The 27,852-nt window shown below is 45.2% G+C and overlaps 1 protein-coding gene across 1 annotated transcript in view; it reads right to left on the bottom strand.

Annotated features, from left to right (window-relative positions):
- The window catches only part of VAT1L (vesicle amine transport 1 like), a 171,420-nt gene that overhangs the window by 4,488 nt on the left and 139,080 nt on the right, over window positions 1-27,852 (bottom strand). Inside the window, exon 8 of the mRNA XM_012437497.3 lies at window positions 1,470-1,553. Coding sequence (XP_012292920.1) covers window positions 1,470-1,553 — 84 coding nt within the window. The remainder of the gene's footprint in view (window positions 1-1,469; window positions 1,554-27,852) is intronic.

Below are 27,852 nucleotides of genomic sequence, written 5' to 3'. Positions count from 1 at the left end.
AATCGACTTCCCCTGCCTGGGTGCTGCCCACATGCCTTGTAGCCCAGACTATTCTAGAGGAGCGGTGTGTCCTGCAGCATGCTGGCTTGGCAGATTCAAGGCTGAGGGAGGGCTGAGAGTGGTCATGGCCAGGCACGGTGGCTGATGCCTATAATCCTAGTACTTTGGAAGGCTGACGTGGGCAGATAACTTGGGGTCAAGATTTCAAGACCAACCTGGCCAATAAGGTGAAACCCCATCTCTTCTAAAAATACAAAATTTAGCCAGGTGTGGTGGTGTGCACCTGTAATCCCAGCTACTTGGGATGGGGAGGCAGGAGAATCACTTGAACCTGGGACGTGAAGGTTGCAGTGAGCCGAGATCACACCACTGCACTCCAGCCTGGGCAACAGAGTGAGACATTTTTTTTTTTTTTGAGACAGGGTGGTCATTGCAGTAGGAGAAAGCTCCTCTGCAGGTGCCTCCGACCCCGCCTCCAACAGCTGCTGAGCGGACAGGGACACATCCTCCTGAGCCTGGACCTTGTGTTGTTTCCTCTTCCTTCAAGTGCTAACCCTAAAATGACCTCACTGGACCCCTCCTGCATCTCCACGTCTTCCATTTAACCTGACTACACACTCCCTCTCCTTCAAGTCTACTCTTTGCCTAGATGGGCCACGGCCTCTCTTCTACCACATGGTTGCTCCGAATATCCACTCTCTACCATCTTTTTGTTTCTTTCGGTCCCAGGGATAAAAGCCTTCAGGAGGGTCAGGCGCGGTGGCTCACACCTGTCATCCCAGCACTTTGGGAGGCTGAGGTGCGTGGATCACTTGAGGTCAGCAGTTTGAGACCAGCCTGGCCAACATGGTGAAACTCTGTCTCTACTAAAAATACAAAAATTAGCTCGGTATGGTGGTGCGTGCCTGTAATTCCAGCTACTTGGGAGGCTGAGGCAGGAGGATCACTTGAAGCCGGGAGGCAGAGGTTGCAGTGAGTTGAGATCATGCCACTGCCCTCGAGCCTGGGCGACAGAGTGAGACTCCATCTCAAAAAAAAACAAAACAAAACAACAAAAAAAAAACTCAATGGAACCATCAGGGAGCATCTCAGAGGCTGCTGGCATCATTCTGTTAGGAACATGAATGTGACATTGAAATTTTCCAGGAATTTCTCCCAACAGCTAGTAGCTATAATAGACAGGTCTATCGTTTCTATGAAAGCATAGAAATGATGCTTTCATGGAAATCAAATACCTGTGCCTTCAGATTGCTTGATATCCTCTCACTGAAGCACTGGCCTTTCCTTTTCAGCGTTCATCTCAGTTTGCGGTTAATCCCTCATGTGTGAAATCATTTGATTACCCCCGGTCCCCTCCACTAGCCCACAAGCTACTTGTACTTCCTTCTACCCGCCCTGTGCTGCACGTGATTAACCCGTGGTGCATCTCTCATGTGGAACTGAACAGTCTCCTCTTGCTTTTCACTCACCAGTGGAGTTGGAGTCTTTTCTACATCCAGAATTAACTTGCCAATGTTCCCTCGGTCATGGATCCGCTGCATGGCCTCTTTGACCTGCGAGACAAGGTAACAAACAGGTGCTGGTTAGGTGAGATGTTGCCCAGGTAAAAAAGGGGGCTTGGACAACGCAAACTGTCGAGTGACCATCAGAGGGCGCTGCGGCTCAAGCTTAGAGGCTAGAGGGCGATGTTGGACGGTAGGGTGCAAATAAATTCTGGCTGTGCCATTCACACACTCTGATCTTGTGCAAACATCTTCTGGGTCGATAAAATGAGGGTGACAGCTCTTGAAAGAAGTAGATACACATTTCTCTAAAAGGCGGGGGGGAAGGTTCTCTGGAGTTCTGGGAGTTTCATGCTGCAGGGTGGCAGGGTGCATTGGTCAGATTACATTTTGACCAATACAAATACTTTCTGAAGGTCATTTGTGCCCTGCTTACTTCGGTGTTATTCAATTCTGATGCACATTTGGGCTAAGTGGACCCATTACCCAAGGCTGAACTGCACTGAGGAAAATTCTCATGATTCTGGTTACTGGGAGATGTTGTCTCTGCCTCAGCGGCATTTTCCCCGAACGCTCTAGAATTCTCCCCAGAAAAGAGGGCCTACTGTTGCCTTTCAAATGTTAGGGGCCTTGCCAGGCCAACAGGTGGCTCCTGGGATCCTCTGAAGTAGCAAGGGTGCTGCAGAATCCAATTTGTATTTTGAGGATCTCATTCTATTGCCATGTGGAATTCCAGCTGTTGAGGTGGGGTTGGGGAGGCATGAGAGTTAAATCAAATCCAGAAAGGGCAACATGCAGCTGGGCACTTGGCCCAGGCCCATGCTCCACATCTCAGTGAGACCTAAATGGAAATTCCACATCGCTTAATTAAGAAAAAAAAAAAAAGCTAGGTGTGGTGGCTTACGCCTGTAATCCTAGCCCTTTGTGAGGCCGAGGCGGGCAGATCACAAGGTCAAGAGATTAAGACCATCCTGGCCAACATGGTGAAACCCTGTCTCTACTAAAAGCACAAAAAAAATTAGCTGGGCATGGTGGCACACGCCTGTAGCCCCAGCTACTCGGGAGGCCGAAGCAGGAGAATTGCTTGAAGTGGGGAGGTGGAGATTGCAGTGAGCCAAGATCGTGCCATTGCACTCCAGCTTGGTGACGGAGCAAGACTCTGTCTCGACAAAGAAAAAAAAATGAAAAGAAAAAAAGTTTTAATAGATCTAGCCTAAATATTTTTTCTGAAGTCTCAAGTTTTTAAGTATGTGTGCTCACACATTCAGTCCACAAATATTCATTAAAATGTTGCTTCTAGGCCAGACACTATGGTCAAACAAAATTAAAAAGCAAGATAGTGCCTGCCTTTGAGGAACTCACCCTGTGGCTGACTGACAGAGCAGTGTTTGCGTGTATGAAAATCAAAGGCTTCTCAGTTGGATAACAACTTGACACAGCCTTTAAAATGTTTGCATTCTAATTGCTTTTCTGGAACTTTATCCTAAAGACATAATTCAAATTAGGAGGAAAAAAACTTACTACACAAAAGATAACACAAGTACAGTATTGCTTTTATGGCAAAACACCGAAGCAACTTACATGTCCCAGAGTTAAGAGGATGGGTAAGTAAACAATGGCTCTCACATTTATCTGCTGAAAGGAAACCATACGTGGCAGTTAAAGGATATAAAGATACCTAGAGCTAATTACAGAGGCCACACAGCACGATTAAATATTGTAATACGGCTAAACGAGAACTGACATGATAGTTAAAATATTTTAATCTATGTTTCCGTAAAAATACACATATGCTAACATAACTAGGATGGGATATGGATGCATGATAAAGCATTATGTAGAAGAAATGGATGCCTTCTAGCTTTAGTGTTTGGTAACACGTTATCAAATCAGTATTTAAATTAAAAGCATTTTTAAATGCAGTCTTTGGATAACTTGGCAATGGTCACAATCAACCCATTTTTGAGGGGGACAAGGATGATCTGTTGCCTTGGCTGGAGTACAGGGGACAATCCCAGATGACTGCAGGTTTGACCTCCTGGGCTCAAGCCATCCTCTCACCTCAGCCTCCCGAGTAGCTGGGATTACAGACAAGCGTCACCATGAGCTCAGCTAATTTGATTTTTCCTTTTTTTTTTTTTGAGTAGAGATGTGGTTTTGCCCTGTTGCCCAGGCTGCTCATGAGCTCTTGGCCTCAAGTGATCCTCCCCACTTGGCCTCCCATAAGTGCTGAGATTACAGGCATGAGGCACAGCGCCCAGCCTTGATCTCTGACTGATAATGTCATATGATTGTTAAATTTCTTGGCCCTACTACATAATCCAGTACATTGCTTTTATTTCTGTAGTGAACACTGCTTTTCTTTTTCTTTTTTTCTTTTTTTTTTTTTTTCGAGACAAAGTCTTGCTCTTATTGCCCAGGCTGGAGTGCAGTGGCACAATTTTGGCTCACCGCAACCGCCGTTTACCAGGTTCAAGTGATTCTCCTGCCTCAGCCTCCCAAGTAGCTGGAACTAAAGGCGCATACCACCAAACCCGGCTAATTTTTTTTTTGTATTTTTTTTAGAGATGGGTTTCACCATATTGGCCAGGCTTGTCTCAAACTCCTGAACTTGTGATCCACTCACCTTGACCTCCCAAAGTGCTGGGATTACAGGCGTGAGCCACTGTGCCTGGCTGTGAACACTGCTTTTAAAAGGGCTTTCGCATTTGTTCATAATAACAGCCGCTACTCACTGAGAATCTTCATATATTGTAGTAGACAGCTTCTAAAATGGTCGTCAGTAACTCCCCCTGCCTGGTCCTCATTCCCTTACTCTGAATGTAGGCTGAGCCTAGTGACTTGCTTCTAAGCAACAGAATAGAGCAGAAGTGATTGTATATCAGTGATACGGACCATGACTTCCATCTTGCAGTCCCTCTTCCTCTGACTATTGATACTTCCTTGTTCTGATGACTTGAACTGCTATGTTGTGAGCTGCCCTACGGAGAGGTCCACATGGCAAGAAATTGAGGGCAGACTCCAGCGAACAGTCAATGAGGAACAGATACCCTCAGTCCAAATGCCCCTGAGGAACTGAATCCTGCTGACGACCACTGACAGAGCTTGGAAGCAGACCCTGCCCAGTTGATACCACAGCCCTGGCTCATACCTTTGTCAGAGACATTTGAAGCAGAGCAAATCTATTCTGAGTGAGGGCTAGGAAATGAGGCTGGGACTTGCTGGGCTGCATTCCGAGGAAGTTAGGTATTCCTGGCCTCTAGATGTTTATGGTTAAGAGAACAGATTCATAGTGTTTACTCAACAGACCCAGACTTGGGAATGTCCCAATATCTTGATATCTTTAGCAGTAGCATTCCTAATTTTGCTGTGAAGATAATATCAGACTGGACACAGTGGCTCACGCCTGTAATCCCAGCACTTTGGGAGGCCAAGGTGGGCAGATCACTTGAGGTCACGAGTTCGAGACTAGCCTGACCAACATGGTGAAATCCTGTCTCTTCTAAAAATACAAAAATTAGCTGGATGTGGTGGTGTACAACTGTAATCCCAGCTACTTGGGAGGTGGAGGCAGGAGAATTGCTTGAACCCAAGAGGTGGAGGTTGCAGTGGGCTGAGATTGCACCACTGTACTCCAGCTTGTGCGACAGAGTGAGACTGTCTAAATATATATATATATATTCTTGCAAAATACAGTAATCAAGAAAATTAATCCTTGCTGGGTGCCGAGGCTCACGCCTGTAATCCTAGCACTTTGGAAGGCGAGGCAGGTGGATTGCCTGAGCTCAGAAGTTCAGGACCAGCCTGGACAACACGGTGAAAACCCGTCTCTACTAAAATATGCCTATAGTCCCAGCTGCTCAGGAGGCTGAGGCAGAATTGCTTGAACCCGGGAGGTGGACGTTGCAGTGAGCCGAGACTGTGCCACTGCACTCCAGCCTGGGTGAGAGCGAGACTCCGTCTCAAAAAAAAATTCTTTATTACAAACCCTTGTAGCGGAGCACATGTCTCTTTTTTTATCCTACATATTAACAAGCATCGCACCTAGGGTGAACGTGTTCCCCTCTTTCTTTCAGGAATGCCCTTCTCTGTCTATGGAGTAGCTATGGTTTCACTTCTTTACTTTCTTAACAAACTTGTTTTGCTTTGCACTGTGGAGTTGCCCTGAATTCTTTCTTGTGTGAGACCCAAGAGCCCCCTCTTGGGTCTGGATCAGGACCCCTTTCCCATGATTGCAGCCTTGTGAGAATCAAATGAACCAGTGAAGCCATGCCCAGATTGCTCACTCACAGAAACTGGGAGATCCTAAGTGCCTCTGTTTTGCAAGGTAAATGCAGTAATAGATAGCTAATAGATTCTAATCTTACGTGCATAATTCTTACTTTCCAAAATATATACCCATTTTACAGATGAGTACCTTGATGCTCAAAAACACAAGCAATTTGTCCCAAGATGATGTAGTTATTTGTGACAGAATTGTGGTTGAAACTCAGGGCTGCCACATTTCAAAACCAAAGCTCTTTCCCAATTCTGCCCAGTCCGTACTGCCTCGTTGGGCTCTCAAAGGCAGAGGAACACGGTAGGTACGTCATGGCCCCCCAGCACTCAGTTATTTGTCACCCTGGCAAGTCATTAGCATCTGAAAACGCCTTGGAGACTAGGAACAACTTTTAAGCTGCCTCTCCAATAAGACAGAGCCCAGGGAAGTGGAAAAGCTGTTTTCTCACCAGTTAAAGCTGATTGTGATGCCAGGAGAAAAGGCCCCCTGCAGGGCAGCATCTAATCTGCATGGTTTTTGGATATTTCTTTCTGAAATGAACTGACTCCTTGAAGTCCCTTATGGAAAAGATGGATAAAGGATTACAAGTATTTCCAAGAGGCCATTTAATTAGCCTGACCCCCTAGTCACGCTGTTTGCATTTCTATCCTCTTCTTAGGCTGCTCTTGGAGATGGAAAAAAGAGCCTTTCTGATGACAACGTTGAAGGAAAAAAATGATACTATATCTGATTAATTCTTTCTTAGGCCACCGTGTGAAGCACTTTGCATAAGTTGCTTCCTTTTATCCACACACCAAGCCTGTTAGCTGAGTGTTTGCATTAGTTTCACAGATGAGAAACCCGATGATAAGCTGAGTTAAGCATCACAATAATTAGCTGAGTTAAGCAACACGGTTTCACACATGAGACGCCCAATGATTAAAAACTCCAAGGGTCTTGCCTCTGGCTGCCCATCTGAATGGTGGTGAGAATCAGGGGGGAATTGAGAGGGCAGCTTCCCCTTGACAAGGCTCTGTTATCGACACCCCAAACTGCTCTCAAATAACACCCTGGCAAAGCAAAGTCTGCAAAAAGAGACATTGCTCCCAAATTACCATTTATAAGTGGAGGCACCCTGGCAGGGGTGACAGTGCCCAGAAGGTGGTGGTGATGACTTCCAGAAAGCTTGGTAGCACATGGCAAACTTGTCTTCTCCATTGCAACTGTCAGAGGTGTTTTTTTTTTTTTTTAAGTACTCTTCTGCTTAAAACCTTTCCCCGCTGTATTAAAGGGAATCGTCTAGTAGATAGATCGACATTGCCTAATACTGTAGCCACTAGTCAATGTGGCAAGTGAGCATTTGAAATTTGGCTAGTAAAAACTGCCAAAGTGCTGTCAGTATAAAACTCACACCAGACTTCACAGACTTCATCATCATAATGAAGAGGCAAACTATCTCAGTAAGAACTGTTGACATTTATTTCATATTGAAATAGGAATTATTAAAATCGTTTGAGTTTTTTTCCTTTTGAGACGGGGTTTCGCTCTGTCGCCAGCCTGGAGTGCAGTGGCATGGTATCGGCTGCAACTTCCACCTCCTGGGTTCAAGCGATTCTCTTGCCTGAGTCTCCCCAAGTAGCTGGGACTACAGGCGCACGCCACGACACCTGGCTAATTTTTGTATTTTTAGTAGAGACAGGGTTTCACCATGTTGGCCAGGATGGTCTCAATCTCCTAAACTCATGATCTGCCTGCCTCGGTGCCCCAAAATGCTGGGATTACAGGCGTGAGCCACCGCGCCCGGCCCTGTTTGTAGTTTTTAAAACATGGCTAGAAACCAGAAAATTTAAAACTTTGCATGTGGCTCACATTAAAATTCTGCTGAACAGCACTGGACCACATGTTTCTGGGGCTGGTAACTGCTTTTTCTAGCTTTATTGCTTTTCTTCACCTCTTAATGCACTCTCATGCCCACCATTTACAACTTATCTGAAGTTCACTGGGCGCTCTGCACTGTGTCTCTATATACACTGGGTCCCTTCCTGGAGTGCCCTGGTCCTGAGCTATCTTGGATTGGTCTTGCAGCTGTTGACTTGGATGTGAGCTCTTCCAAGCATTTGCTCTCACCCCCAGCCTATCAGTCTGGCCCAGGCACTTCTCCCTTCACACCTCAGTCAGCTAGTGATGGCGACCCTACCCCAGGCTTGTCAGTTACACATCAGCCTCTGCTCTCCATTGCAAATCGATAGAACAGCGCCATCTAAAATACAAAGCAAATCACAAATGTGGCTAAAATTTTTCTAATTAACCCGTTAAGAAATGTAAAAAACTGGTGAAATTTAATAACATATTTTCTTTAACCAAATATATCCAACATGTTACTTCAATGTATACTCAATTAAGTAATAATTTACACTTTTTTTGGGGGGAATGTCTAGAATCTAGGGTATATTTTACACTGAGTAAATCTCAATTCAGAAAAGCCACACTTGAAATGCTCAGTGGCTTCCCATGGCTCATAGCTCATAGCTACTATATTGGGGATTGTGGCTCTATATGGGCAGGACAATGGTGTCTACCTCAGAATCCACAGTACAAAGAAGCATCTGTCATACAACAGCTTCTAGGATGAATCAATGAATGAACAAGTGGATATGTGGAGAAAGTGAAATGCCATGTGGCTGAGCCTCACCTAGAGGCCTTTGTCCTGCCTACCCCACATCCTAGAGGCCCTGGCCTGGGCAGCTATCTTTTGGTGGCCTGCTCAGTGCAGCCTGGGTGGCCCAGCGGAGTCTGTTTATAATTAGGACCGTGGTCCCACACACAGTCTGGGACACCACTGCCAGCTGCATGGCTGGGATTCTGGATGGACTCAGGCCATCTCCAACAGAGCTGGTTTCCCATCCAGACAGTGGAGGGAGGAAATCTGAGTCATGTTATTCAAGCACCTCAAGATGCCAACATTCTAAGCTCAGAGGACATCTGGACTTTCTCTGACACTTCTGGTCTCTGGGAGGCCACTTTGACAGCATCCCAAGTGGACGGTGGCAGGAGGCAGTGGGAACATTCCAGGGCTGAATCCTGGCTCTGCTTTAACTTGGTAATGTCATTCTGACAAGTGGCTTCTTCTCTCTGCATCTCATCTTTCTTATGTTAATGATAATAGCTATATTACTTCATTCATTCATTTGTTCAGTCATTCAACAGAACCAAAGCCCTGGGCCAGGAGCTGGGAGAAACAGATGTGCTCTGTCTGTCTCAGTTTCCCTTATTAAATAGGCTTATCATAATCATAAAAAAATATGCTGCAAAGGGAGTAGGCATTGCTCCATGATGGAGAATAGATGGTAAGGGGTCGGGGGAGAGTGACCCACTTAAGATCCCTGGGGTAAGCAGACAGAATGTCCTCACACTCCCAAGATACGCATTCCCTCATCTCCAGAGCCTGAGGATGTGTTTGTTACCTGACTTGGCAAAAGGGACTTTGCAGAAGTGATTAAGCAGAAAATCTGAGATGGGGGATTACCTTTGATTATCTGAGGGCCCCACGGAATCACAATCATTCTTGCAAGAGGGAGGCAGGAGGGTTAGGCTCAGAGAGCATGTGATCGGACAGGGAACCAGAGGTTGGAGTGATGCCCTGTCGGGAGTGGCCATGAGGAAAGAAAAGAATGCATGTGGCCTCCGGAAGCTAAAGAAGGGAAGGAAATAAATTCTCCCCTAGAAACTCCATGAGGAATGCAACCATGCTGACACCTTGATTTGGGGGCTTTCAGAACTGTAAGACAATGTATTTATGTTATTTAAGGCGTTACTTTTTTGTCATTTGTAACAGCAGCTTATGGGACATAAATACAGGTGGGTTTAAGGGGGTGATGGGGGAGATCTGAAGAGCAGGAAGGAGTGACCGCGGAAAAAGCTGAGCATAGGGACTCAGGGAGAGTGGGGAGCATGTGCTTTGGCTCCAGGTGAGTCTGAATCCCACTGGGGATTCTCTAAGAGGAGGCGACAGTGGTGGAGAAAAAAAACAAAGGCAGGGGCTGCGTTCTGGTGTCTGGAAGTGGACAGTGTGCGGACCTTGAGGTCCCTAATCAGCCACTATTTGTACCACGGAAGGCCCTTTTGTAAGACTTTGGGTTTTGCTCTGAAGGTCTTCATGTATTGCTAAGGCTACCTCTTTACTTGTGAGATAGCTCATCTCTGATGGCTTCAAATCATTTCTGTGCTGGGAAGTGTCACAGAAAAGTGCACATCACTTTCCCATGACTTCACCAGTATTCCCCTATTTACCAATTGCATGCCTTTCCTGTGAGGACACCAGCCTGTACTGTGAAGCCATGGGAGTTTAAGAAGGGATCCAGGCTCCTGCATTCTCTGACTGTGTGACTTCGGGCAGGTCACCCAGCCTCTCTGTGACACTCTGGGTTTTTTTTTTCCCCTTTCCTTTCTGTAAAGTGGAGGTAAGGTTCTGTATCAATTTCCTGATTTTCAGGAGGAATTTGTTATTCCTGCTGGAATAAATGACCACCAACAGTGACTTGAAACACAAATTTATTATCTTACCGTTCTGGAGGTCAAAAGTTTGAAATGGGTTTTACAGGTTAACATAAAGGCTCCAGCAGGACTGCATTCCTTCCTGGATTTCTCTCCAGGGAAGAATTCATTTCCTTGGCTTTCCCTTTTTTTTTTTTTTTTTTTTTAGAGACAGGGTTTCACCATGCTGGCCAGGCTGGTCTCGAACTCCTGACCTGAGGTGATACGACCACCTCGACCTCCCAAAGTGCTGGTTTTACAGGTGTGAGCCCTGCGCCCGGCAGACTTTACCATCTTTACAAGAAGCCCTTGCATTTCATTGGTTGCAGGTCCCTCCCTCTGTTTTCAAAGTCAGCAGGGTAGACCTTCAGATCTCTCTGACTCTGCCCCTCCTTCTGCCTCCCTCTTTTAAGCACCCAGGTGAACCTTCCCATCTCCAAATCCTTCACTTAATCTGATCTGCAAAGTCCTTTTTTCTATGTGAGGTACCAGATTCACAGGTTCTGGGGATGAGGATGTGGGCATGTTTGGGTGGTATTATTCTGTCAGCCCCAGGTTCTCACCCACCTCATAGAACTGTCATGAAGATTGAGGGTTGATGTCTGTTAAGCATCTGACAGTTCCTGGCTCCACTAGAAGCTTCTTTAAGAGAAAACTTTAGGGCCCAGTGCCCTCTACTGGATTTCTAAACGCCATCTCTGTCATCCTTGCCCAGAGCCCTAAGATTGTTTCTTGTTCTTCTGTTTGAGGCAGGATCACTAACTGTTGTCCAGGCTGGAGTGCAGTGGCCTGATCACAACCCATCACAGCCTCTATCTCTCAGGCTTAAGCAGTCATCCTGTCTCAGCCTCCTAAGTAGCTGAGAGTACAGACACAAGTCACCATGCCTAGCTTTTTTTTTTTTTTTTTAGTAAACACAAGGTCTTGCTATGTTGCCCAGGCTGGTCTTGAACTCCTGGACTCAAGTAATCCTCCTGCCTTGGCCTACCAATATGTTGAGATTACAGGCATGGGCCACTGCTCCTGGCCTGTGTCTTTGTCGGATGGTCCAACCTACAGTACACTCAAGGCCACTTGATAAAAGGTGGACTCCAACTGGGTTCTGTTGGACTCCCAAGTCCAGAGGAGAGGTTCTACTCTGAAACCTGGGATTCACTTAGGGGAGGTTACCCTGGCCTTCCTCTGCCCGCGCCCCTACCTATGGCTCGTTTGGTTGGAGCCAGAGGGACAGCCATGCAAATCAAGCAGCCTCCCCCAGCACAGACACTTATAGACCATGCTTTGGGTTCCTGACCTTCCAGAATTCTATTCTCAAATTGCCCCAAGACCACATAGGGGACTTTTTCCCATTATGTTGGCAAGACCCCTCCTGGTGGTGTGGGTGGGACTCGGGTGAAGACAGAAGGGGGCTGACCATGGGCTGGGATCCTCCATTTGCACTCTCGCCCAGGGCCCTGCAGATATGAGGGGTGGGCTTGGCTACAGGACACAGTGATGATGTGGCATGACTGGCAGGTTCTGGAAATGAGGATGTGGGTATGACATGGAGACTGAGGAGAGAAAGAATTAAAGATGATTCACAGCTGACCGGGAGGACTATGATGCTCTAGACGCTTGTCCAGTCAGAATGGGGCGCCCAGTGAGGGATCTGGCACAATGCAATGATAGGGACAAAAATGATGACAACAAATTCACGTCTGTATAGCACTTCCATCATCTTTGCTGAGCTTGATTTTGAAACAATAAACCTTAGGTTCTAAGATGCTAAGTGTTTCACCTAAGGACACACAGCTGACAGTGCAGGAGCTGGGAGCAGGGTCAGAAGACGGGGGGCAAGCCCAGGCATTCTCATTAGACCTGGTTTTCTCTCCAAGAAGAAGACGCTGCATTCAAGTCTAGTGCCGTGTTTGAGATCCTGGCTGGGCGTCCAGGGGAAAATGGCAGGAAATGCCTGAGTATGGGGCTTAGGAGAGAGAATGAGGTTGAAGAGGCCAATCTGGGATCATCCTAAGTCAAATAAATAAGCATGGTGCCACCTGGATGTGGTGAGTCATGGACTGACCCAGTCCCCAGTGAGAAGAGGGCCATGGAAACCTTGGAGATCATTGGTTTCTTCGCCTACCTCCATCTCCAAAATGTAGATCAGAGACTGAAACAGGCCCAGGGATCTGAGAGCCAGGAGTAGGGCACGGTGAGGGAACCAGAAGGTGAACAGATCCGAGGGAGGAAGGAGAAAGACTGGCAGAAGGCACTTGAACCTGGGTCACAGGGATTTAGAAAAAGCTGACTCAGGAAAGTGGAGTAGGCACGAGCTAGAGCAGAGTGCACCAAGGAGAGAACCCCCGGGCGACACCCTGGAACTCCTGTCTCCAACTCTTCTGCTTCTCTGTGAATAGACGCACAGCCAACAAAGACTCGTTCCCCAAGCCCACCCTTTTTGAAAACTGCCCCAGCTGTTTCTCTCAAGGTTAAAGACAGACAGCAGCACAGAGGCTGCAGCATTTTAAGAGATGCTCTCAGAATAATTAATTTCAAACTATTTCATTCTGTGTTGCTAGACTCATTAATGCAGAGTTCCTGGTTTGTTTATTTAGCCCCAGTGGATTACAACCCATTGGAGTTGAACTCGTGCCATCAGTTCATGCTCTCAAGGAAGTCGGCTGGTGTTGAAGACTCAGCACATGACCCATGGGGAAGATTTAATTGGCTCACCCCATGCAAGCAGAGGAACAGTGGTTACAGTCATTTCTGGAGCTGTAGTTACAGTCATTTCTGTCTGCAATGGAATTAGGAGAGGTGGAGTTCCTCAAAACCTCAATCAGGGCTGAGGAGTGCTCATGGGCTGCAACCTTGGGGTCTTGATTATCGTTAGGGGGTTCCTTCCCTCATCCATTTTCTGGCCTCTGTTCATTCCCCCATGGAATGTATCTCCTGGGCTCCTTGTGCCATGGTTTCCAGTTGGCTTTGGCTAATGAGAGATCCTGGTAGATTGGAAAACAGGAGGAAGGAGAATGAAGATACTTCCTCCTCCATTCCTGCCTCATGATAGGTCTTTCCCTCTTGACAACTACAGCTTGTACAAGGTCCTAGCTTTTTCTCTACAATCTGTTAATGCCTTTCCTTCCTCATGCCCCTTGAGGCCCAGGGTGGCTAATGCCTTGCTACTGTTGCTAATTCCTGGGTATCTCAACAACCCTGTTGGTTTTTTTAACTCTGATTTCTTTAGAACCCCAGCTAAGTGTGTTGCTTGCTTCCTGCCAGGGCACTGATTGATATATTTGTCTCCAAGCTTTTTTATTCAACAAATACACGGAGTGGGCATTAACTGTTAAGTCCCGGGAAGACAATGGCAAGCAACCAAAATACCTACAAGACCCCCTGAGCTGGTGAGGCTTACAGTCTCATGGAGGCATGGGTTTCATCAAAGAATGACTGAAACAAATTAACATTACCACTTGGTAAGATGGTGTTATGAGGATGTGGATGGGGATTTACCTGGTTGGGAAGATCAGGGAGTGATTGTCTGAAGAAATGATAGTTGAGCTGGGATTTAAAGGATGAATGGGATTTAGCTATGGCAAGAGGAGAGAGAAGACCATTCCAAGCAGAGGAAGTAGAATGTGAAAGGAGGGACTGAAAAAAGCCAATGGCTTTGGGGACAAAAGAGCAGAAGTTGATGTGGGACAAAATTCTGGAAAGGAAGTTGGGGTTACTACATTCCAAAGAGTTTCCACGAATGTGGTTGCAAATCTAGAACTTCCTTCCATCCCCCTTCACCTTCTACCTTCACACTTGGGCCATGAGGGTTCATAATCCTCAGTCTTTGTTTGGGGTTTCATTTAACGTTTCCTAATAGCCAACTTCCTTTTCAATGGTGTGAAAGGCACAAAGTCATTAGGGTACAAATGACACCACTTAATAACCGTAGCACTTGGCTTGTGCTATGAAGAGTAATAAGCATAGCCATGTAAAAAAGGGAAAAAAATCAAGATGGATAATTCCATGGACCCCTACGTCTGTTAGATGATAAATTAAATGCTTTGAAAAAGAAGAAATGAATACCACTATAATTAAGAAGAACATCTATCAAAGTCATCTGTGAGATATTCCTCATATTAATAATGTCCATCTTTGGGTGGGATTGATGATTATCTAAAATATAAAGTAGGTGTTTACATGTAACACATTCATTGCATGTAGGCTTGAGCTCTGGAATTTCTGGCTTTGCCAAGTAGCTTCTGGACTAAAGTGTGTGAGCCCTAAGATTCTGACCCAAAGGGAAGAGTGACTGGAAAAGCAGAATATCAGGAACCATGAATTAATCCACTGGAAGGGTAGGGTACAGAAAGGATTCAAACACTCAACTCCTTTTTAGACCAGCTGCATACTGGGTCTTTGCAATAATGCAGGGCATGGACCGGGGGGCGGGGTTGGCAAAGGAGGTGACTGGGGTGCAACTTTTAAGGAGGTGTCCATTCTCTGAGTCACACAAGGGCAGGATAAGCACCTGAAAGTGAGCGCTGCTTTACATTTTATACCCTAGCTGCTTCTCTTGACTCATCCTAGTCTTGGTCCTGCAGGGATGGTTATTTTTAAAGGAAGGCAGAAACATCTAACCAGCTAGCATAAGGGAGGTACCTACTTGGCAACACGATAACTAATGGGATTCTCCAAGAAGATTTTTTTTTAAAAGGGGCTATTAGTAGGAACGCTGGCTTACAAGAGACAGAATGTTCTCCGAGGGAGAAGAGAAAGCAAAAAGCAAGGCATTGTAATCTGGCTGAGCATCTATCTGTTCCTTTTGTGCTGCATCCTTCAATGATACTGATTCTTTTGATCAAATATACATCATGGTCATAAGGGGTTCAAATGAATTAAACACTGAATCAAGAGCCAGAATATTCTGCAGAAATCTAATTCATAACGAAACCAAACTATATATTCTTGTCCTAGTAGGTTTTAAACTGAAGCAGATGAAAAAAAAATCTGGTGAATTCCCTCCAATGTTTGTCTTAATGAACAATGCTCCATCGTGCTGGATTTGGGTGGTTGAGCTGATTCCAACGTGGGAGTGAGACCTGGGGAAGAGGATAAAAGACATGTGAGATGCTTTCTGTTCTGGAGATGCTCAGTCTCTCAGAAAGACCTGCAGAAAAATATCTGTTGTGCAATGTGTAAGAGAGATGCTTGAAATGTGACGGGCACAGGAGAGGAAGCAATTTATTTGGTATGGGAGGAGGATGAGAACCAGAGGAAGCTATTGAGAGGAAGTGACTTTCAGTTTGGGACTGGAAGGTTGAGTAGAAGTTTGTCACTGAGCCAGACAGAGGGACATATACATAACCCAAGAAGGCCAGGCACGGTGGGTCACGCCTGTAATCCCAGAGGCTGACGCGGGTTGGTAACTTGAGCTCAAAAATTTGAGGCCAGCCTGGCCAACACGGCACACCCTCACCTCCTCAAAAAATACAAAAACTAGCCAGGCATGGTGGCACATGCCTGTAGTCTCAGCTACTTGGAAGGCAGAGGAGGGAGAATCGCTTGAGCCTGGGGGGCAGAGGTTGCAGTGAGCCTAGATCATGCCGCTGTACTCCAGGCTGGGTGACAGAGCAAGACCCTGTCTCAAAAACAAATAATAACTCAAGGAAACACTGCTGTCCTCAGAGAATGAGGGGTTACAGTAAGAACCCGAGCTCCCACCAGTCCTGAAACTCCACATGACAATGGTAGAGCTTAAATAATAGATTTCAAACTGTGTGTTTTTTTTTGGCTTTGAATCTTTTAGCAAAATCTTCAAGTCAGGAAGAAAGACACCATATTTCTGCATGGAGGACTCTAGGACTTTACTAATGATGTAATTACCTTGCTTCCGGATTCCATTGGTTTTATTTATTCACAGATGGGTAACTGTGTCATTCCCTAATATCTGAAGGTTTTCACTCGGAATTGTCAAACGAGAATTCATGGAAAAGGGCTAAAAATATAAGGAGTCGAAAGACCCTTCAAAGTCTTGAAAGTTCCCAAGTGGGTAACTATCTTTGAAATGGATGACAGCCAGACCTAATAACATTTAGGAAAGTACCATTTATTAAGTTGTTGCAAAGGAATTATGATTTTGCCCTTATTTTCAATGGCAAAACCCACAATTATGTTAATAGAAGTCAGAGGTGATCATTTCTTAGGCTTGGAGAAAAAGGGCTGGTTTGCAGGAATAGGTGGTATTTTTAGTCCCTAAGGGAATTGAGATACGCTGACTATATAATCTATATATAACTGTTGTCTAGACAAATGCTAGAGTTCCTAGGCTGCAAAATTGGAGTCGGCCAGCAGAGACAGAGGCCAAGCCTGGGATAAAGAGTCTGGGAACAGACTAAAGTATAGAGTGTAAGTAAAAGAGCGATTCTATTTTCTTAAGAAGCATTTGCAACCAAAGTGTTCTTACCAAAAGCTGGTTCTCCCCAACTTTGTCTAACTGGGGGTACACATTGGATCCTCCCACTTGGATAGGAAGGCTAGGAGAGCAAGCTATGGGCTCTGGACCTGAGAATGTAGTACTATGAGTGTCACCAGATGCGCATAGGTTGTCATGGGAGATGATAAGTCTCAGGGAAAGAGATGAACCCCAAATTGGGTAAATGTTAAGGACAAGGCAGAAGTGGTAAATCCATGGGGTGGTGGAGGACGCTGCTCGTGATTATTGCGGCGGCTGACATGTGACGGGTGCTTACCAGGTGCTGTCACTGAGCAAAGCACCTCATATTCATGACCTCATTCCGTTGCATCAACCCAATGAAGTAAGTGGGAGTTTGTCAGGCTGTCAATCAGGGGTACATAAAAATAGGCCCCCTATTCTTCTGAGTCTCTGTTACTCATGGAGGAGAGTTGAGATGAGAATGAGGTTCAGTAAGGTTAATGGCTTGTCCAAGGTTTTTTATTATTATTATTAAAAATTGAAACAATTTTTTGACAGGGCACAGTGGCTCATGCCTGTAATCCCAGCATTTTGGGAGGCTGAGGCAGGCGGATCACAAGGTCAGGAGATTGAGACCATCTTGGCCAATATGGTGAAACCCTGTCTATACTAAAATACAAAAAAATTAGCCGAGCGTAGTGATGCACACTTGTACTCGCAGCTACTCGGGAGGCTGAGGCAGGGGAATTGCTTGAATCCAGGAGGCGGAGGTTGCAGTGAGCTGAGATTGTGCCACTGCATCCCAGCCTGGTGACAGACTGAGCCTCCACCTCAAAATAAAACAAATAAATAAAAAATGAAAAACAACTTTTAATCTTTTTGGTTACATGGAAGATACATATACTTATGGGGTACAGGAGATGTTTTGATACAGGCATGCAATGGCTAATAATCACATTGTGGAGAATGGGGTACCCACCACCTCACACATTATCCTTTGTGTTTGCAAACAGTCCAATTATACTCATAAAGTTATTTTATTTTATTTTTATGGAGGGTTTGCTTTTATTTGGAATTCCTGGTAGATTGTTCATTTGATTGACTCCTCCCAAGTTGATTCATGATGCTGGGCGAATATCTGTTCACTGAGCTCTGTACCACACACTTTGGAAGGGTACAAGGAAGGCAGTCTATGCCCCCAAGGGGCTAAAGTTATTTTAAAATGTACAATTAAATTACTGTTGACTATAGTCCCCCGGTTGTGCTATCGAATAGGTCTCATTCTTTTTGCCTAACATTAAACAGTGGAATACAGAGAAAGTAGGTTTCAGACCCAGCTCCATACAACTACAGGTATGAGATGTACTACGGGTATTGATGAACTGTTGCCAGGTATGAGACGGTGGGTTGGAATGAGATGTACTACGGGTATTGACGAACTGTTGCCAGGTATGAGACGGTGGGTTGGAATGAGATGTAGTACGGGTATTGCCGAACTGTTGCCAGGTATGAGACCGTGGGTTGGAATGAGATGTACTACGGGTATTGATGAACTGTTGCCAGGTATGAGACCGTGGGTTGGAATGAGATGTAGTACGGGTATTGACGAACTGTTGCCAGGTATGAGACCGTGGGTTGGAATGAGATGTACTACGGGTATTGACGAACTGTTGCCAGGTATGAGACGGTGGGTTGGAATGAGATGTACTACGGGTATTGATGAACTGTTGCCAGGTATGAGACCGTGGGTTGGAAGCAATGGAGGGTGAAGAAGTGAGAGGAAGGAAGGATGTAGGACGCTGGGTATCGTATTGCAGGACCAGGAATCATTTATTTCCTTTGTACTTTTATAGGCATCTTGCTTGTTTCTGGGTCATCACATTGATTCTATTTTTTTTTTTTTTTTTGGAGATGGAGTCTCTTTATGTCACCCAGGCTGGAGTGCAGTGGTGTGATCTTGGTTCACTGTAACCTCCACCTCCCCTGTTCAAGTGATTCTCCCACCTCAGCCTTCTGAGTAACTGGAACTACGGACGTATGCCACCACACACAGCTGATTTTTGTATTTTTTGTGGAGACAGAGTGGAACCACATTGGCCAGGGTGCTCTGAAATTCCTGACCTCAAGTGATCTGCCTGCCTCGGCCTCCCAAAGTGTGAGCCACCGCGCCCAGCCCCATTCTCTCCTGAAGAGCTCCTCAATCTAGCAGCTATCGGCATTTTGGCCCAGGTAACCCTTTGTTGTAGGGGGTGTCCTGTGCCCTGCAGGATGTCCATTAGCATCCTTGGCCTCTGCTCACTAGATGTCAGTAGGGCTACTCCATTGTGACAAACGTTTCCAGACATTGCCAGATGTCCCTTGGGGAGGCAAAGGCACCTCCAGTTGAGAATCACAGTGTTTTAAAAAACTTTTTCTGTATCTCTATCCCTCCCATTGGTCCGTGGACTGTCGAAGAGCACGTACCTGGCTCATCTCAGTACCCACATAACCACTTTGCACACAGGAGACTTTTCTGCTCTTTCCCAAGAACTAGAAGAGTGTGTGGTCCACAGCTTAACAGACACTCATGAACAGAGCACAATATGGTCTCTGACTTCAAAACGCCCAGTGGTTACATTAGCTTTTCTTGAAAACAGGAATTAAAGATTGCCTGCATTAAAATCTGTGTGTTTCCTGTCGCTGGAGTTGATCTTAAAAAAAATCAAAAATCACATATGCTGCTTTTAAAAAGTGATGTGTTGGCCTCACCGTAGATGTCTTTTTTTTTTTTTTTTTTTTTTTTTTTTGAGACTGGGTAGGTAGTCCAGTCCTGGTGATTCTGAAGTTCTAACTTTTTAGAACCTTTGAATTCAAATAGTACTTCATTTAACAAATAGTGACTGCCTACTGTGAGCAAGGGGTCATGCTTGGTGGACTCATGCAAGAAACAAGAAAGATGAGTCCCCTGCTTGGCTGACTAAGATGTTCCTGAGAGGGGGAGACGACATTCCACTTTTTAATATCTGGATAGGGCCTAGTTTAACCGTTGGATTAAGGGGCCAGCCTTGATGGCTTACACCTGTAATCCTAGCACTTTGGGAGGCCGAGGTGGGCGGATTGCCTGAGCTCAGGAGTTCGAGACCAGCCTGGGCAACATATGGTGAAACCCCATCTCTTCAAACAAAAAACAAAAAACATACTTGGCTTAAATATCCTGGCATGTTGGAAAGCAGCAGAGAGCCGTGACTACAACCCTTTTCACTCCAGGGCAACAAGAAATCGGATCTCAGCTTTGGTTCTGTGCAAGTGTCAAACAACTTGATTTCCTCTCAGTGCATGAAGAAACCTTCAGGATATTGTTTTTCTGTTAATTGAACCCATTCACTGTCTCCATGAGGGCCCGCAAAAGACCCAGCAGTTGAGTTTCATCTGCTGATGGTTTGGGGGATGAATCGCAGTGGTGTTGGGGTCACAGGATGTGTGTGAGAAGTTAGAATCAGCAGATTACTAGAGCAACCCACAATTTGTGGTCTAATGAGCCAGATCTCAGTGCAACATGAACAGAAAATTCAGAAGCAAAGTTGCATGCTGGAAATGCAGTAGGTGGTCCTGTTTCTTTTCAAGGAAGGAAACAACACGATCTAGTGTGAACCAATGCCTAGTAGAGATACACATGCTCGAATTAAGAAATGCAAATCAGCCAGGCAAGATGGTTCATGCCCATAATCCCCACACTTTGGAAGGTCGAGGTGGGAGGATTGCTTGAGTCCAGGAGTTCCAGACCAGCTTTGGCAGTGAAAAACAGTTGGTCATGGTGGCACACACCTGTAATCCTAGCCACTCGGGAGGCTAAGCCTCTAGGAGTTCAAGGCTGTAGTGAGCCATGATTGCACCACTAAGCTCCAGCCTGGGTGAGACTCTTTATCAAAAAAATAAAAACTAAACAAACAGAAATGTAAATCAGTGTTCTGTCAAATGAAAAAAAGTCCAGAAATAAAACTAGATTGGGCTATAACTTCAAGTAAACAATTGTTTGCATACGGACAAGGATTAGAAATAATGCTTTAACAAACTATATCCAGTCTTCAGCTAAACTAATCATTCTTTTCATTAAAAAATTATGAACACATGGTAATGTTTGGGTAATATATGAGTTTCCTAGGGTTGCTGTCAAAATACCACAAACCAGGAGGCTAAAACAACAGAAACTTATTTTCTCACAGTTCTGAGGCTCAGTCTGAAATCAAAACGTCAGCAGGTTTAGTTCCTACTGGAGCTTCTGAGAAAGCAGCTTCTCCATTCTTTTCTCCTAGCATCTGGTGATTGCTGGCATCTTTGGTGGCCCTTGGCTTGAAGACACATCACTCCAGTCTCTGTGTCCATCATCATATGGGATTCTCTCTTTTTTCTTCTTGTAAGTACACCATTCATATTGGATGAAGGGTCCACCCTACTCTGGTATGACCTCATTTTAACTATCTGCAATGTTGTTGCAATACATCCGCAACATCCCTCTTTCCATAAAGTCACATACTGAGGTTCAGGGAGAAACATGGATTTGGGGGAACACTTCAACACAATATAGTTAGTAACAGCTTTTCAAAATAAAATTTATAAAGAAACAGTTAAATTGGCTCATGGTTCTTTTACTTTGAGATGGAGTTGCCTAGGCTGGAGTGCAGTGGTGCAATCTTGGCTCACTGCAACCTCCGCATCCCAGGTTCAAGCGATTCTCCTGCCTCAGCCTCCTGAATAGCTGGGACTACAGGCATGTACCACCACACCTGGCTAATTTTTGTATTTTTAGTAGAGACTGGGTTTTGCCACGTTGGCCAGGCTGGTCTCAAACTCCTGACCTCAGGGGATCTGCCCACCTTGACCTCCCAAAATACTGGGATTACAGGCATGAGCTACCAGGGGCTCATAGTTCTGCAGCCTTTATGGGAAGCCTAGTGCCAGCATATGCTCAGCTTCTAGGGAGGTCTCAAAGGCGGAAGCAGGCATGTCACCTGGCAAAAGCAAATGCAGGTGAGGGGTGGTGGTGGGGGCACAGGGAGGAGGTGCTCCACACTTTTAAAAACCCAGATCTGGTGTGAACTAAGAGCAAGATCGGTTCATGAGGGACTGGCTCCCATAATCCAAACGCCTCCCACCAGGCCCCACCTCCAACAATGGGGATTACATTTCACCGTGAGATTTGGGTTGAGACACAGATCCAAACCGTATCAGCAGGTTTCTTCCTGACTGTAGGTCCCTAATCCTCCCTTTCCTTGGAGATTTACTTAAGAAAACTTGCTACTGTAAATTATTTTTGCTTCTTTAAGATGTAAATCTTCTACAGCCCAGGAATGTCTTTCTCAAGGACTTGGGAACCATCCCTTCAAAAGGTAATCAAGAAAGATAATGGCATCCCTGTCTCCCAGTCTCTGGGAAGGGTAGGAGCCTAACTTCCATAAGTACCAATTAGCAAACACAGGTGAGCTGATGTGATTAGGCCATCAGTCTTCTTCCCACTATCTCCTCCTCATGCTTACAAATTCTCTACTTTTCCTTTCAAAGGAATTGAGTTCAATCTCTCCACCCTGTTGCAATAATCTTGCCTAGTAACAGCTTTCAAAATTTGTTTCTTAGTTTTGTCTTTTATTTTAAACTTTTTAAAAGTATAAAACACAGATACAGAAAACTACACTAAACCAACGCATAAAAGTAGAACTTTGTCAGCCACTCCCAAATACTCGCTGTGTACCTAGTGCTCATCTCACCATCTTCCCCTTCCTCAAATGTCATCAGCTCAATCCTGACTTTCAGAGTAATCACTTCCTTGAACTTCCTTGGATTCACCCAATTGGGCATTCTAGGCCTCATAGTTTTGTCTTGCTCATTAAAAAAATACATGTACACACTCATACTTTAAGTCCTTATTTATTTCTTTTTGAGATGGAGTCTCCATCGCCCTGGGTGGAGTGCAGTGGCATGATCTCAGCTCATCACAACCTCCACTTCCTGGGTTCAGGTGATTCTCCTGCCTCAGCCTTGCATGTAGCTGGGACTATAGGATCCCACTACCATGCCTGTCTAATTTTTGTATTTTAGTAGAGATGAGGTTTCATCATGTTGCCCAGGCTGGTCTCAAAGTCCTGACCTCAAATGGTCTGCCTGCCTCAGCCTCCCAAAGTGCTGGGATTATAGGCATGAGCCACCGTGACTGGCCCTTAAGTCCTTTTAAAACTACAAGTGATCCTTTCATTTTGCTGCTGTTCCCTGCAAGCTATACTGAAGAACTCTGATTGTTGAGCTTTGTGGAATTTCACACCATCTGGATTTTATGGATTTTGGACAGCCAGTGAAGCCAATGTATCTCTCCACTCTGTACTTCCTTCAGGTGGGTGGGAGGTTTGACCAGGTTCATATATTTTCCTTGCCAAGACCACGGGTGCTGCTGTGTCCTTTCTCCAGAACCTATACAATGGCTGGCTGGCTCTCTTTCCAGGATGCTAGCTTAATGCCTAGACCCAGTAATTTTCCAGGGAGATAAATACAGTTATGTTCATTTATTAGCTGCCATAATTTTATAAGGAGACATTTCCCTTCATCCATTATTTGATTACCAGTGATAAACAGTTTATATAGGAAAGTAAGGATAAATAATCAGTTCTTTTGTTATGTTTGCCAGTAGAAACAGCCTTTTAAAAGGAGAAAAATTAAAGAAATGGAATAAAACTGTGTAAGTAAAACATTCACTAATTTAACAGTTCAATATTTATCTTATTCAATATTTAAATGCAAAAAAACTATTTAAATATCTTAATATTTAAAAGCAAAAAACTGGAGCAAAATGTTGATCAGGATTAGGATGGTTGGGGGCATCACAGGGCATACCTGAAGATCACTGCTTCCTATTTCTCATTAACCTGATAAGCAGAACAAGAAATTGTATGTTCAGCATGACCTTATCTATGTAAAATATATATTAATGCAAATTATAGGTTGTATCAACCACCCAACCTTGGCTATATCTGAGTAATACGGTTAGGGCTAGTTTTCATTTTCTTGATCATAATTTGTGTGTGTGTGTGTGTGTGTGTGTGTGTGTGTGTGTGTGTGTGTTTTGATGGAATCTTGTCCTGTTGCCCAGGCTGGAGTGCAGTGGCGTGATCTCAGCTCATTGCAACCTCTGCCTCCCCAGTTCAAGCAATTCTCCTGCCTCAGCCTCCTGAATAGCTGGGATTACAGGCGCCCACCCCCATACCTGGCTAATTTTTGTATTTTTAATAGAGACAGGGTTTTTGCCATGTTGGCCAGGCTGGTCTTGAACTCCTGACCTCAAGTGATCCACTCGCCTTGGCCTCCCAAAGTGCTGGGATTACAGGCATGAGCCATCGCAGCTGGTCAATTTTTTTGTGTTTTAAAAAATGAACGTGAGTGCACGTCTGTTGGATAATAAGTTACTAAAAGCGGTGATGAGGAAACTAGCATTTCACTTTTATCACCATAGCAGTGAAATGAGGCTACAGAGCCATGGCTGAGGGAAAGCTTAGGGGTAGGGTCCTCTGGAATCTTTCACTGGAAGCTGCATAAGTAACACCAAAATGAAACTGACAACCAACTGTCTAGGAGGAGTCACGTGCCTCACAAAGGGCAGCACAAGCATTGCCGTGTTACGATCGGCAGCCTCACTTGCTCTGTAAGTCTCTCTGTGTTGCTGTAAAAGAATACCTGAAACTGGGTAATTTATCAAGAAAATAAGAGTGATTTGGTCCATGATTCTGGAGGCTGGAAGATTGGGCATCTAGTGCAAGCCCCAGGCTGCTTCTGCTCACGGCAGAAGGTACAAGGGAGCTGGCACATGCAGAGATCACACAGCCAGAGAGGAAGTAAGACAGAGAGGAGAGGTGCCGGGATCTTTTTTAGCAACCAGCTCTGGCAGGAACTATGAGAAATCACTCTCCATCCCTGCAGGGAGGGCATCCATCTATTCATGTGGGATCCACTCCTAGGCCCAAACACCTCTCATTAGGCCCCACCTCCAACACTGGGATCAAATTTCTACATGAGGTTTGGGGAACAAGCATCCATACTTAGCACATGACTACCCTTTTTTTTTCTTTTTTTTGAGACAGAGTTTCTTGCTCTTGTTGCCCAAGCTGGAGTGCAGTGGCGCAATCCCGGCTTACCACAACCTCCACCTCCAGGGTTCAAGTGATTGCCCAGGCTGGTCTCAAAGTCCTGACCTCAAATGATCTGCCTGCTTCAGCCTCCCAAAGTGCTGCGATTATAGGCATGAGACACCATGCCCAAGCCTCTCGACTAGCTGGGATCACAGGCGTGTGCCACCATGCCTAACTAATTTTGTGTTTTTAGTAGAGACGGGGTTTCTCCATGTTGGTCAGGCTGGTCTCGAACTCCCAACCTCAGGTAATCTGCCTACCTCGGCCTCCCAAAGTGCTGGGATTACAGGCGTGAGCCACCATGCCCAAGCCTCTTGACTAGCTGGGATCACAGGCGCGCACCACCATGCCTGACTAATTTTGTATTTTTAGTAGAGACGGGGTTTCTCCATGTTGGTCCGGCTGGTTTCGAACTCCCAACCATAGGTGATCTGCCCACCTCGGCCTCCCAAAGTGCTGGGATTATAGGCATGAGCCACCATGCCCAGCCATGCCTACCCGTTTTTCTTGAACTACACATGATCTTAGCCAAAAGGCCGAGAAGTGATTACCCTTTTTTCTAGGATGCCCCATCATAGGATGCGCTATCAATACCCCAGAGACCATGATCCTAGGAAGAAGAAACTCATTATCTCCCATTGCCTCCACCTCCCTTGACTTACTCCCTCCCGGCCACCAGAATGTAGGCTTGACCTTTAATTGCAGAAGAACATCTCCTTGCTGCACCCAAGTCAATCAGAGGTCTTGGCTCTAGTCTCCCCATGTGTATTGTCTCCACTCTGTTGCTGTATCATTCATGGTCTCATCATCTCCCTATAGTATTCTTTTTCTAGCCTCCTATTTGTTCTCTGAAGGTCCCAGCCTTTTCATGCTCCAATCTGCCTGCATTCTGCTGCCACAGTCATGCATACTGATAGATACAGATTACTAATAGATCTTACATCTTTCAGGTCCCAAGGGCTTCGTGCTGTGCTATAAATTCAGTAATGATAAGTGACAGTGATTCTGATGGCCAGCACTATCCCCATAGCACATGAGCTGAGTGCATGCTAAGTGTCAAGTGTTCTCCATGAAATAGTCCCTTCACTCATTATAATCCTATGAGGAATGTACCATAATTATTCTCATTTTACATACATAGAAGATGAACATTAGAGAGGTTAATTAACCTGCCTAAGGTCAGACATAGAATGTCAAAAAGCTAGGATTTTAACTTAGACTGTTTCTGAAATATTTACAGATGGAATAATATTATGTCTGGATTTACTTTAAAATACTCCAGAAAAATAGTGAGAAAAGGAAGGCAATGATGAAAATATCAACCAAATACTAATCATTGTGGAAAGTTGGGGACAGGGAAGGAGTGTGGGTGCATGGGGTGTCAGTATCCTATCACTGACGCTTTAAAATGTTTGACATTTTCCAAAAAGTTTATAAAATGTGGACTTTGAACTTTCTTCCCCAAACAACTGTTAACAGTAGTTCCAGCACCCAAAGCTCAACTGTGACACCATATTGCTAGGAACCCAGCATATGTTTGATGACAGTGTTGCAAATGAGGGATTTGGATTTCCTAGGAGTTTGGTGCTAAGGAAGTTCAAAGTTTTATTCTCATTTCCCAGATAGACAAGTGTACCCTTTCAGTCAAATGGCCAGTGTTTGTGGGGTAATAACCTCCATCTACTCTGTGCCAGGCAGCATGCAGAGATGAACACAGACAGCCCCTGCCCTTGAGAAGCCAGGATAGGAGGGAAGGTGGCCATGGAGATGGTCAATTCCAACAGAGTCAACAGTGGGAGAGCTATAGCCTAGTTATGAATGGAGAGGTGCGTGAGTCCCGTGGAGGAAATGACTCAGTTTAGAGAAAAATGACATTTGTTTGGGGTTTTAAGAGAAACTGTGTGCACTCAGGCAAGAGAATAGAGTCCTGAAAGGAAGATATTGCTCATTCAGGGGACTGAGAGTTAGTGACGGTGGCACTATGTGTCTTGGGGATATTATGTGCTGGGCAAGGTCAGCTGGGCTCTGTTCCGTGAGCATTAGGGAATTGGACATGGCCTTCACTTGGATGCAACCAGAAATGTGTTTCAGGAAGATAACCCCAAGAGTCATGTTGGCCAGTGGGCCCTGGATAGGGAGAAACTGGGAGACCAGTGACAATTGGGAATTAGGGATGTTGGTGAAGTGAAACTGAGAAGATTTGAGGTCAGATGCTGAGACATGCTGTTAAAATCCACTTCATCTTTACAATTGTTGCAGGTTTTTTGGAAGCCAGATAATTCCCCAAAGGGTGAAAGGATTCCCTAAAATGACCTATGCTTTCAAAGATTCTCTATCAGGGAGAGATGAGATTTGGGGTAATTTGGTTTATCTTCATCCACTTTAATTAGCACAAGAAGCAGATGGTCTTGTGAGCCCAGGAATCCTCCTTATGTTCCCTCTGTCAGTGTCAGTGTGACTTTAAAGTTTAATTTTTAATTATCTCTGCTCATTTGCAGAGGCATGGAGGGGAAACAGAGAAGGACTCAGCTTTTCCTTCCTGTGTCCTTTCCACTTGCCTATCAGCTCAGTGTTTTCCTCTAAGTAGCAAGGAATATCCATCAGCCTTGAGGCTGTGTTGCCATGGTGATGAGACAAAAACAGGCTCAATAGATAAGGAGTTAAAGTAAGTGGTTGAGGGAGGTGCTGTCTTCCAGCAACTTTCCCTTCCTGCTCAGAGGCCAATTAGGGACAGAATAGCCAGACTTCAGCCACTCTTGTTCGAGCCTGGGCTTCACTGGGATCTCAAATGGGACTGATCCCAGAGGGGTGGCTTTGGACAGTAGTCAGGTCCTCTGGAGTCTTGCGGAAGGGTGGATCTAATAAGTCTCTGTAACCAAGAGTTTGATAAGTTGGGGAGGGAGGTGGCAATTCACCCCACTAAGACTAAACGGAAGTCACATCCACACTGAGCAGTGTAGGAAATGTTTGCAGAGTCTTTAAAAGGTCTTTAAAACACCT

The sequence above is a fragment of the Aotus nancymaae genome, unplaced genomic scaffold (genome assembly GCF_030222135.1).
Source record: "Aotus nancymaae isolate 86718 unplaced genomic scaffold, 86718_ANA_hifiasm-v0.15.2.pri h1tg000030l, whole genome shotgun sequence".
Taxonomy (NCBI): domain Eukaryota; kingdom Metazoa; phylum Chordata; class Mammalia; order Primates; family Aotidae; genus Aotus; species Aotus nancymaae.
Note: the sequence above shows the minus strand (reverse complement) of the source record. Positions and strands in the feature narration are given on the sequence as shown.